The sequence below is a fragment of the Sturnus vulgaris genome, chromosome Z (genome assembly GCF_052056855.1).
Source record: "Sturnus vulgaris isolate bStuVul1 chromosome Z, bStuVul1.hap1, whole genome shotgun sequence".
Taxonomy (NCBI): Eukaryota; Metazoa; Chordata; class Aves; order Passeriformes; family Sturnidae; genus Sturnus; species Sturnus vulgaris.
This window is the reverse complement of record NC_142283.1, coordinates 264,416-277,007: the sequence shown is the minus strand read 5'-3', so window position 1 is coordinate 277,007 and position 12,592 is coordinate 264,416. Positions and strand designations below refer to the sequence as shown.

The 12,592-nt window shown below is 50.7% G+C and overlaps 1 protein-coding gene across 1 annotated transcript in view; it reads left to right on the top strand.

Annotated features, from left to right (window-relative positions):
* The window catches only part of PAX5 (paired box 5), a 129,692-nt gene that overhangs the window by 13,622 nt on the left and 103,478 nt on the right, over positions 1-12,592 (top strand). The window contains exons 4-5 of the mRNA XM_014889969.2: positions 2,953-3,017; positions 4,957-5,085. Of these exons, the coding sequence (XP_014745455.1) occupies positions 2,953-3,017; positions 4,957-5,085 (194 nt within the window). The remainder of the gene's footprint in view (positions 1-2,952; positions 3,018-4,956; positions 5,086-12,592) is intronic.

Sequence of the window (12,592 nt, the reverse complement as noted above, 5' to 3'; positions counted from 1 at the left end):
TGTCCGTTCCTGTGCAGCCCTGGCTACTTGGAGGCTCCAGAGCAGCATGCAGTAACTCTGTGGATATGGTATCTTCAGTTTAAAGAGGCTTTGAGAAATATTACAGACACCAGGAAAACCTAAGGAAAATATCAAATACCCAAGGAAAAGCTCTGCTTCTGTTAATGTCAAGGAGTCACGTGAGAAGCATGGCTGTTATATATATGCTTGTATAGGAGAACTTCACATGTCCTCCAAAAAACTAACAGAAAAGGCAGTCACAGCTCTAGGTAAAAGGGAGATTTAGGTAGCTTCCAGTCATATTTTGAGCCAGTTTCCGTGTTCCTCTTGCTTGGGTTTTCATACTCATAATGTCCACACCCTGTACTGCCCTTATATCAGAAACCCAGTTCGTGATGCGTCACCAAGGCTTTTGGCTGTAAGTCTTTTTTGGCCTTAAATTCTTTCTCATCTGCTTTTGACTCTACCTGAGATATTCTCCTTTTCTCAAAGGTTTGCAATGCCTTTTAAAAAATGCATGCAATCTGTTTGAGTCAATCTGTTTACCCAGAAAATTGTTTTTGCCAGCCTAGGAGCTCATCGTGAAAACCCAGACTGAACAATCATGTGACAAAGAACCTGAAATTCACATCAAAACATTTGGCTTTAATGCTGAATCCTACAGCTCCAGCAGTCTGTGGGTTATATGCTCCTATTTAACACGGAATGTATACTTCAGGGCTTTGCTGGTGGGGAAGAATGCAGGCCCGTGCCCACAATGTTCTTGTTCACCACTGAGGTACAAATCAGGGGCTGCCTGGTCAAACCTGAGCCCAGATCTTGCTGAGTGGCTCCTGTCCTGCACTGCCCTGGTTCTCTGTCCCTGTCCCCACAGTGCAGGGGGTGCTCACCAGGGCTGTGCTGTTCCCTCCCAAAATCCTGATGCTGTTCCTGTGGAGCTTTGGGGTTTGTGGGGATGGACTGCACCCAGCTCATCCCCGCTACTGAGGGGGCTTTGAGCAGACAAGTTTGATCAGCTGCCTCCATGTAAGAGTGAATGATAGTAATAATTATTATTAATTAATAACATCAACGTTAATAATAGGCCACTCTTCAATAGCAGAAGCAAGTCTGTGTGATTAAGACTTAATTAATCATTGTGATTAGCTTTGCTCAAATCAGCTGAGAGCTGTCCAGCTGCTTTCAACTGCTCTAGTCTCCAGAGATAAAGATGTTGATGTGTCAGAGGGCCTGGACACCCTTTCTTCACCATGACAGCCTTGTGCAGTGGGTTGTTTCCAGCCTTGACCATGCAGGGTCCTGTCTGCTTGGCTGTGCTCCCCCACCCGAGCTTCTCCCAGCTGTTCATGCCCCTCACACTGGGCTGGCTCCTCTGGGCTCTCTTGCTGTAACCCATCTCCTGGTTGTGCAGCAGCTTCAGGCTGGGGCTGGCAGCTGAAAGATGGCTTGTGGGCAGAACAGACCTCTGCCAGCCTCCATCAGCCTCCTCCAAGGAATGGAAGGGGGTGGCAGTGCATCCTTCCCTGGGATGGAGTTGGGCGTCACCAGTGGTGGTCCCTGTGTCTGCTTATGGGGGGTTTACCAGTAAGGAGGTGCTGTGTATTCCTGCAGGTTCACCCCCAAGCCCACTCCATCTGACAACTCCTCTCCTCTCCTCTCCTCTCCTCTCCTCTCCTCTCCTCTCCTCTCCTCTCCTCTCCTCTCCTCTCCTCTCCTCTCCTCTCCTCTCCTCTCCTCTCCTCTCCTCTCCTCTCCTCTCCTCTCCTCTCCTCTCCTCTCCTCTCCTCTCCTCTCCTCTCCTCTCCTCTCCTCTCCTCTCCTCTCCTCTCCTCTCCTCTCCTCTCCTCTCCTCTCCTCTCCTCTCCTCTCCTCTCCTCTCCTCTCCTCTCCTCTCCATCCCTGGCAGGCAGGAATGGGAGGGGAATTTGTCAGGCACAGAGAGGGGAAATGTCCGCTCTGGCGTGACAGTAGTGCCTGGGGCTGGGGGATGTGTGGTGAACCAAGGGCGTGCTCCCTCCCAGCCTGTTCCAGTTCTGCCACAGCCTGAGGCAGAGCTGTGTGATCTCCAGAGGTATTTCTGACCCTTTTATTATTCCATAGCATTTTTTCATGGGCAGGTAAACAATGTGTGTAGCATCTCCCCAGAATCTCCCGTTGTGGCAGGTATACCCTCTGTCCTGCACCTCCACACGTGCCTTCTGCTTTATCTGAGTCTCTGAATTTTTTCTCATTGACGTCACTATCAATCAGAGCACCGGCTGCATCTACCCAGTGATGATAAATGTGGCCATCCAGCTTTTAAGATAAGCATTTATTACAACACTTTAAAAAAATAATAATTTGGCTAAGTTGATCCTTTCCCAAGGTATCCAGCTGCCTCTAGTCATGCGAGTGCCACATCTGGTATGCTCTAGGAAGAAAGAGCCTTGCCAATGTGTCCCAGCAGCCAAGAGTGCAGACCACAGCCTGAACCTGGGCTCAGAAGGCTCCAGCTCCCTGGGGAGGGGGTCCTGCTGCCTGCTCAGATAGCTTTGGATATCTCTTTCCTGGGCAGTGAGGACTGGGTCCTCAAAGTCCCCAAAGCACCAAACTCTGCAGCATCCTGAGAACCATCCAGATGCGATCCTCCTCAGTGTGCTCTGGGATGACCTTGCTTGAGCAGCGGGGTTGGTACCAGAGGACCCACTGTCAGCTGGTGTCTCTTCCAGCCCGGACCATTCCGTGAGTCTGTGACTCTGTGGAATGTCACCCTGGCAGGGGCTGGGGGCACAAGTGTGGTCCTGGGTCCACCTGCCAAGCTTTGATCTTTCAGTGAATGGTGAGGGGAGCATATGGAAAGAGGCATTTCTTGTACTGATCAGTGTCCTGCATAGAAAAAAATAGTGCCTAATGCCCCCTGCCATTGCATGCCTAAGGATAGCTAAGTGGTCATTTTTTTTCCATTCCTCACAGGATCATACGGACCAAGGTGCAGCAGCCACCCAACCAGCAGGTCCCAGCTTCCAGTCACAGCATAGGTAAGGAAAACTTTTTTAAAAATACATTAAAAAAATAATAATGGATTACAAATATTCTGAAGAACTTTTAATCATTCTTATGGACAGATAATTCTGCATAAAACACTTCAGCACACGTGCTAATGTGCCTTCTTTGTCATTCTCCAAGGGCTGAACATAGTAAATGAATTTTATAAATACTGCTAAAAGGTTTTGAATTTTACTGATTATTATGATAAATAGCTTTCACCATGAGACAGAAAATTGAAATCTAAACCAAAAAAACCCCACTAATAGGGGTCTATAGAATGTCAGATAATTAAAGTAATAAATCAAGAAAGGGATACTTATTCATAACATTTTCTGCATCATTAGTCAGTAAGTAGTTTTGAATGTGTTTTTTCCATCTATCAACCATCCCTTACATAGTTCTTTGTGCACTTGCAGTCTTGAGTGAAGAGGTAGCAAAACTTTATGAAACTTTTAATTCAGCCACAGAACAGTGATGCAGGTGGAGGGTGACCCCCAGGCTGCTGAGACACCCTCAGCCCTTGTCCTGTCTGACAGGGTCTCTCTGGGGAGGGTGGGAGTCTTTGTGCTGCAATGCAGCAGGGATGGAGGGGCTCAGGGCTGCTCTCTTTGTGTCCCTGTTCCAAGAAACCTGTCAGGGCACTGGTCAGCCCTTGCTTCACACCAGACGTGGGGGCCCCAGTTTCTCTCTGCCTTTATGCTGTTTCCTGTGATATGGTGAAATGCTCGCTGGTTCTCTCTTGGCAAGGGTGTGTTGGCACTGGGAGAAAGGGAGTGGACGCACAGAGCTGCCCGGTGCAGCTTGTCAGAGGAGTCACGCTGTACACCCTGCACCCTCAGCCTTTCTCTCCAGAAAATGCCAAAGCAATCTTGGGGTAGAAAACCTTCCTTTATCTCATTGTGGTGGCTCAAGTGGTGTCTCTCCTTGGAAAAGTCAAGAGCAGAGAAGAAAAATCTTGTTTCTCGGGGCTTGGAGCTGATAGAGGGAGCAGGGATTCCTGACATGGGTATTCTCTGTGTGAGTCGTGTCTGGGGGTCTTTGGTGTGGTCCCACAGTGTATCCCCCCACCCTACCTTGGGGTCTGCCTGGTGATTTCGAGGATGTAGGGATGTGGCAGGACAGGCTCAGCCTGTAAGCTGATGGAGGTGATGGTGGTGCTCCCTCCTCTGCCTGCTTCCGTGAAGCCTTGGGCACCCACAGCATCACAAGGACAGTGTTTGCTGTGCAATCTGGCACGTCCAGACTGGTGTACGCTGCTGATGAGTGACTGCCCTCGCTGGACACAAACAGTACCATCCTCTGAGGGCTCTTCCAAAGCAGAATGGGTTTAGGTCACATTTCGGAGAACCTCAGGGTCTTTCAGCCGTCCATCCCTGGGTAACCCCAGCTGTGCAAGTTCTCCACTGGCCAGAGGCGAGTGGCATGGTCTAACAGGGTGCACTGCTAGTACAGCAAGTGCGGGTTGCTCTGCTCGCAGGAGGTTCCTGTCCCGGGTACCCTCTTGTGGCAGCTCCTCTCTCTGCATGACCGTGTCCCAGCAAGCTCTGTCCACCTTGCTGGTGACATGGGCGACTGTGTCACTGGAGGGCCTCTGCTGTCCCAGGCAATGAGCTTTTCCACCGAGCCTGGTGTGAGCTGGGGTGTCTGACTACTAGGGAAAAGCATCTCCTGTCCCTCAGCACAGAGACCCAGCCCCTTGTGATGGGGGCAAGGGCTGGCCGTGCCTCTGCTCCCAGCCCTGCCCTGGGCTGCTGTGGCCAGCTGCTGGACTGGACTGGGCATGGCTGGGGTCAGTAAGGGCTCTTCCTGAGCTGGAGGGGCCACGATGGCCAGCTGAGCCCCAGCCCACCCCCTCCATGCCATGGGGGCCAGTAGCTCTTGGGCAAGCTGGTGTTGTCCTGTGACTGACTGCTTGTCCTTGCCTTGCAGCCTCCACGGGATCAGTCACCCAGGTGTCCTCTGTAACCACAGACTCTGCTGGCTCGTCCTACTCCATCAGTGGGATCCTGGGAATTGCCTCCCCTGGCACTGAGAGCAACAAGCGCAAGCGGGATGAAGGTAGCAGGAGCTGCTTGCAGCAACTGTTTTTGGGGAGGGGAGGGCATGGCTGCACAGCCAGAGGGTGGGGCAGGGCTGGGGCCCTTCTGAGTGTTTGTGATGTGATGGAGCTGTGCACATCCCCTGCATAGCAGTTTGGTTCTGTTCCAGCAGGACTGTGCCAAGGTCACAGACAAGCCAGGGGCCACCCTGGTGATGCATGGCCAGGAGCAGGGGCTGGTCTGGTGTTCTGGAAAGTGTTCTGGAAAGCTATGGCAGTGTGTCAGTTTTGAGCCAGGCCCTCCTCCACACTGTGGAACTTTCCCCTCCTGTCAATGAATAGGGGAAGAGACGCAAATGTGTTGACTCTGGGGCCACTTGAAATAGGAAATATCTGCAAAGTGACAGAAAATTAACTACATAGACATCTGCTGTGCTGCTTCACTCAGGACTTCCTTCACCAGGGACACTTGTCAGTCTTGGAAGGTGGAAGTAAGCACAGTCTGCTTGGGGTTGGATATTGCTGATACACTCCTCAGATCCACAGGGTGTATGGTCTTGTTTTGTTCTGCATCCTACTGAAAACAGTGTTTTGGAGAGAAAGGAGATGGAGTGGAAGGTAAAAGAGGAGAAATTCTGTGCTGGTGTCTCTTTAAAATACCTTTAATTTAGAGCATTATTTTCATTTTGGAAGAACCTACAGAGAGAAGCGGAGGCCATGGCTGTGGACACAATTTGTGTAACAGAGGGGACACCAGAACTGTAGTGGGGCTTTTTCAACTGAGGACACGGAGGGTGTGGTTACTGCACTGCAAAGAGAGAGAAAGGACAGCAGCACACACGGAGCTCGTTGGGGAAAAAAGGCCAATTTATTGTACAGACAGCCCGGATTTAAAGTGTGTTAGTGCAGCCAGGACAGGACAGGAGCTCATTGGACAATTGGGAAAAACATCCTTGGGACAGCACCTCAGGATGTGTCCCACGGGAAAGACACCAGGGGTTAATGTTGGTGATGAATTCCACTCTGTTTGTCACCATGTTCTCACCCTGGGAGACTCCTCCCTAACTGAAGCTGCAGTCAGCTTGTCAGCCTGGGAATGGAGCTGAGAGTCAGGAGAAATCCAGGCCTGAAAGGAATTTCCAAGCTGTAATTCCCCAGCTCTCTGAATGTGTGTGTCCACAGGGGCACGAGGAGAAGGGTGGGTGCCTTTCCTGCTGAATCAGCCTCCAGCCTCTTGCTGAGGATCATCCATGTTCCCTGCAAAGAGTGCAGGTCCAGGTGCCTGCCCTGCCCACACTGCCCCTTGCTGCCCCAGCCCTCCTGGATGCAGGGCGTGCTGGCTGGGCAGGCTGAAGCTGTAGTGGCACCCCCAGACCACCCCCGTCCCCTGGGGAAACACAGCTCAAATCAGCAGCCAGGTGCCTGAGCTGCACAAACAGGGTCATGTGCGTCCTTTAGTGGAAACACATGATCGGGTTGCAGACTAGACCCAGATTTTCTGAACTGGGAGAAAAGCTGCAAGAGCTTGGGCGCAAATTGCAGCAACGTGGGAACTAATTTGGTGGTGGAAATATCAAACTCCTTGTGCTCAGGTTCTTGCTAAATATACCATTGTTACTTAACTCTGTGATTGTACGCCTGGTATTTTTTTCCAAATATAGGTTATAAATGCATAGTTAAATATATGCATGACAGCAGGTAGGGTGGAAGTTTTGTGTTTTATCAGCCAGGTCAGGAGACAGGCTGTCTGTATTGACACCACATGGCTCCTGTGCCACAGAGCCATTTTTTCAGTGCCTCTGAGAAGACTCTGCTTTAACTGCAGAGAAAAGGATTAAGTGTTTCCTTGAAAAGCAAAAACAGTTCTAGAAGTAGAGCTGAGAACCTTCTCAGCTTTTTTCAGTTCACATTTGGAAATGAGCATGTGATTGCAAAAGCAACCCCCATCAGTTTGGCAGGATGAGTCATGGGTTTGAGCTCCTAAGCTGGACAATAATGCTGTCCTCAGCAGGCTGTTTGAAATGCTTTTGTAACAGGCTCAGGGCTGCAGGTTTGGAGAGGCATAGTCAGGTGCTCCAACATCTTTCTTTGTTGGGAGGGGCCCCCAGGAGCATCCCTAACACCCTCCCTACCCTGCTGACCACAAGGTCCTTGTGGAGGAGTGTGGGTGGGTGCATTGTGCCCGTGGAGGTGTACCAAGGCTCTGTATCTGCTACAGACACAGATATGAAGAGGAGAAGCATGTCACCTAGTTTTGGCCTGTACCGTGATGTAGATGCACAAGAGGCAGAGCTAATTTAACCATTTCCTGACTTTGGAGAGGCTCTCTCCTCAGAGAGCTCCTCGCATTGTGTCCTTTGTGGAAGGTGGGTGCCTGCTGCTCTGCCTCCCTGCACACATTTCCTGGAGCCACTGGCTGTGCAGTGCTGTCCAGATGTCCTGGCTGCCCTCGGCCTGGGGGTGAGGTGGGATGGACTTGCCCTTCCAGCTGCACTGAGCACTTTGATATAATTCATTAATCAGTTTTGTTCTCCTCACTCTTGACATTTTATTAGCAGATGTCACCAGTATTTAACCCAGTGGGGAGCTTGCTGGGTAGCAACAGGGGCAAACCAAATCAGACAGTCTTTATTGGTTTATATAGCTGAAGGTGTCATTTTTCCCCCTGTTGTAACATGGACTTGGAGCAGATGTGCCTTCGTGGGGGATCAGTTGCTTTCACTTTTGGTTAAACAACATGCTACTGGAGACTGACACGAGGAGCAGGCAGAGACACACAGGCAGCTGCTGCAGCCTCCAGCAGTGGAGGGTGCTGGGCAGACACCTTGCTGCTCTGCCTGCAGATTGCCTCCTCAGGTGCAGTGGTGGCAAGTTTGGCCAGCCCAGCATCTCAGGGAGGGGTTGTAGAGGTGCAGATGGGCAATGGGAATGGCAGAGTGACCATGGGGCAGCAATACCCCAAGTCAGAGCAAGCTGAATGCTCCATCTAAAGCTGACAGCCAGTGTGTGAGTAGGGGCTGGTTTCACTGCCCAGCAACAGCAGCCAGCTGGTCGGCTGAGCAGTGGTCATTTCATGATGGACACCTGATGTATTTTGGGAAGTGCCGAGCATCTCCTCTCTGGAAGTCAAAGCTTTCTGAAGTGGTGTTAAACAATCCTTGTTGAGCATTGAGAAGAGGGCAAAAGACACTTTTGTCCACAGGTGGGTGCACAGGAGACTGGGGTCAGGACGTGTTTTGGGGACAAAGGAGGTTGCTGGGCCATAAGTGCTTTGGCGGATTCTCTGAGCATGGGGGAAGAAGGGCCAGTGCACAGCCAGGCAGAGCCCAGCCCTCCTTCTCCCTTCCCCCCTCTCTTTGCTAGCCCTGGTCTCCATCTTGCAGGGCTGTGCAGGTGTGGAAGAGATGTCAGAGGGGCTTCTGCCCAAGTGTAAGCACAGGAACTGCTGTGTTTGTGCCATGGCAGCTGAGAGGGACCCTGGAGCAAGCACGCAGGCCTGAGGCGTGGGATGTGCTCCTTACCTGGCATCTCTGTGTGAGCTGGGGCTGTCTCAATGGGAGAGTGACATCCCTGCACCAAGGAGCCCAGACCTGTGCTCTGTGGGAATCCTGTTGTGCCTGCTGGTCCTTCCCAAGAGCTCTCACAGAGCTAGGGGTGGGTGTGGAGGGATGCTGGCACCTGCATGCTGGGTGTAGCTCTGCTGCACCTTGTGCAGAGCCCCCTGCCTGCTGCTCTGCAGAGGGCTCGAGCTGCTCAGCCTGGGCAAATCCTGCCCTCGGAGCAGGCAGCTGCTGTGTGTGCTCTGCTGTGGGCACTGTCACGACTGCAGGAAGGATCTCGTTCCTGTACTCTTGCAGAGAGATGGGAATGGTCCTGGTGGGTTTCTGAACAGAGCCAGAAGACTTGCAAGAATCTCCATGCTTGTGGCTCCTCCTTGCTTTGTGCAAAACACTAGGTATTTCTCCCCAGGGAAATAGTGCCCTTTTGGAGCAATTGCTGCAGGTTTTGGGGTGTGAGTGCCTGACCTTCCACAAGTATGCTTGTGCCTTCACTTCTGACACAGAAATGTCCAGAAATCTTTAATACCAAAGGGTATTAAAGGTAACAGGTACCAGGGACAGCAGGTGAACCTTAGCAGCAGCTAAGTCAGTCTGAAATCTATTTACATAGAGTAGTTTCTCTGGAAGTCCAGGATGCCTGTTGTGACCCTAACATTACTTGTATGCTATTAAAATAGAGACCATTAATGGGCAGAAATGTCGTGTGGCCCATCCTGCTATGGCTGAAATCACAGATTATCCTGAGCTGAAAGGGACCCACAAGGATCACCAAAGTCCAACTTGTGGAAAAAAGGAAACGCAAAACCAGAACCCCACTCGAGGGTTATGAGTGCTCTGGCACAGTGTTGGAGTGTGCCAGCTGGGACCCTTTCAGTCAGTGTCTGCTAAGGCAGGGGATGGCACAGAGGGGCATCACTACCCCAACAGGATAATCTGTGTCCTCCCAAGAACATGGGCTGTGCTAGAGCAGCTGGGCTGTGTGCTTCCCTTTTATAGATGCAGCTGATTCGAGCAAAAGGCTCTGTGCAGCCATGAGCATCTGATCACAAACTGCCTGTGGCCCAAATTCAGCAGGACATCCTCAACAAAGTGCCACACTGGATGCAAGTGTGTGCCCCCACCGGCCCCTCCTTGCTGCAGGAGAGGCGAAGCAGATTGAGATATGTGTATCAAAGAGCTACCGAGATCATATCTCAAATTCAGTCTTAACAGAGACTTCTCAGAAGTAGAGGAGTTTGGGGAATTGAAAGCAGTGTGGCAGGAAACTTCCACTTGTACCAGTTGTTTTGTTTTGTTTCCAAATTATGATCCAACATTTCTGTCAGCATCTGGTGTGATGATGGAAGTGATGGCGTTTTCTTTTCTTGTCTGAGCTCTTTGAGAAATGCTTTTAATCCCAGATTAAAGCAAGGAGTTCCCAGGTGTCTGGGCCACAGCCTTCTGTCTGAGAGAATAAGGCTCCACGAGGGGCCGGGACACTAAGAGAAATGAGAAGGAAATGAGAAGGATTGCACCCACCACTGTGCAGTGTGGTTCCTGTGGAACCATCCCATTTCAGAGTTAAGTTTTCATGAAGGGATGCCCTGGATTAGGCATGTCTGGATATCCAAACAAGTGCTGACCTGTGTGCAGAAGCTGATGGGAATATTTCCAATGACACCAGCACCTTGGCCACTGTGGAGATCAGCTGGAAAAGTGCTTGGCAGTGACAAAGGTGGACAAGAGCTCGCCAAGTCAGTGACATGAGAGGAACATGTCAGGGACAGAGAGATAAACAGGGCATACCACTGAGCATGAGTGAGTGATTTTGTATGTTGTGTCTCAGCTATGTTTTCCCAGAGGGACAGAAATAAGAAACTGCACTCACACCCAGGCAGAGGTTTGAAGGGCAGTGGGCACAAATGTCTTGGAGACTGCATGAGAAGGTCAGTGGCCTCCAAAGAGAGCCTAACACGGAGTAAATGCTGCCAGATTCCTCTGCCATCTCCTCTTGTGATCAAGGGACAATACCAAGGTGCCAAGGTATCCACTCTAGGAGGCTGCTGGAGAGGCTTGTAAAGTATTTTTTCTGCTTTTGTCTGAAGTCCACTTCTCTAGAAGTTGAGCACAGCAACCACAGCTGGTGCTAAGCTTTACCCAGAACAGCCAGGTGTGGCATCCACAGCTCTGTGCCTACCTGAGGTTGGGCTTGCAGTGTGTACACATGGCAGATGGAGAGAGCCCGGGGGCATTCTGCTGCTCTGTGCCTTATGGTGGAGACAAACACACGTCTGTTCTGCCCTCTTGTCACAGTGTCCTGCCCGTGGCAGCAGAGAGCTCCCAGCTCATCACCGAGCTCTGTGCTGTGGCAGAGCCCCGGGTGGGGAGAGCTGCTGTGCCAGCCTGCAGCTCCCTGCAGGGCCCAGGGCTATAAGGAGAGCCCTGCCAGCCATGAAATTAGTCATGAGTGTGTAAACGTTCCTTTCCAGCTATGACTTTCCAAATTTTCATAAGGTGAAGTAGATCTTACTGTAGGTACCCAGGTGATAGAAATACCACTCCATCCAATACCAGGATCTTTGGTGTGTGAGGGCTGGAATGTGGGACTCCTCTGTCCCCTCCTGTGTCCCCTCCTCTGGCAGTCAGTGCTGGCTCTGTGTGTGCTCTCAGTGTCCTGCTCCTTCCAGACCCCTCTGTGAGCATCTGCTCTGGTGTAAAAGCCCTGTCCCCTCCTGAGAAGGAGTGGGTTCTCTACCCACCCAAGATTTATTCTTTGTGATTTCTTGAGTCATTTTAGGCACTTTTGACTTGGGATCTCATCAGGGAGGATTTGCTGTATGAGGGGTCCTGGTTCTGGCCCAGGAGTATGGATGGTGACAGACCCCACAGAGGTGTTTGTGCTGCCTGCCCACACTCAGCCTCAGCAGGACAAAAACACATTGCAGCCAGCAGGTGATGGAGTCCAGTGCATAAATTAACCAGTTATGAGGTCCATATTGACATAAGTCCCTGTTACTTGTCTCACTTCATGCAGTGACCAGAGCCTGATGGTGTTGGTGGTTGATGGTATCCTCTCCAGCACTTTCTTGGGGTCTTCTGCACCGTGCAAGTGGTGTGCAAAGGACTGAACCTTCTGGGAATATTAACTGCAAGGGAAAAAGTTAAAAGCAGAAAAACAGTGAGAGGGAAAAAAGCAGAAGGTTATGGAGAGAAAATAATCACCTGCCAATAGAAACTTCAAGTTTATTGTGTCATAACACCAAAGTGTTACACAGAGAGATTTCCACAAGTGCATGGGAAGGGGACTGACCATGCCTCCAGGCTCTATGGCACTGCTGGGGAGATGCCTGCACGGAGCATCTGGAATGCAAATATCCTACTGCCAAGTCAGCAATTGCTAAAAACAGGCAGTGGGAAGATGTATAAAAATCAGAAAAGTCACTCTGTACTGCAGGCAATCAGGGTAGACAAGTGGAGACGTCCAAGCCCACACAGAGGTGAAAGAGAAGGAAACCCCCTCCAGAGTCCTCAGGAAGTGCTGGAGTTTACTTTAATGACTTCTGGCCCCACTTCAGCAGTGCTTACTCACTGAAGTTGTCTTTACCCCAAGGAATAAATCCAGTGACTCCAATGAGATGAAGCTTTGGAAGGGCAAGAGGTTTTTCAGGGTTGGCAAGTACTGATCTGAATTTCTCCTGCTGGTGTAGACTGTCCTTTGTGTTCAGGGTTCCATTCCTGGGGTTGCACAGGGCCACTTGTCCCACCATTTCTTTATCTCTTCGGGAGAGATGGTTTTCCATCACCACACAGACACTGGCATTATAATTTTAAGTAGAGTTTGATGTGGCCTTTGCCATTACATTGCAATGATGGCCTCATCCGTGCTCTATCCAAAGCAATCTACTTTTGGTGCAGGTCATATTTATGGTTTTTTACGTTTAATTGGAAGCTCATTTTTCAGTTCTTGGACATAATTTCTGAGAACACT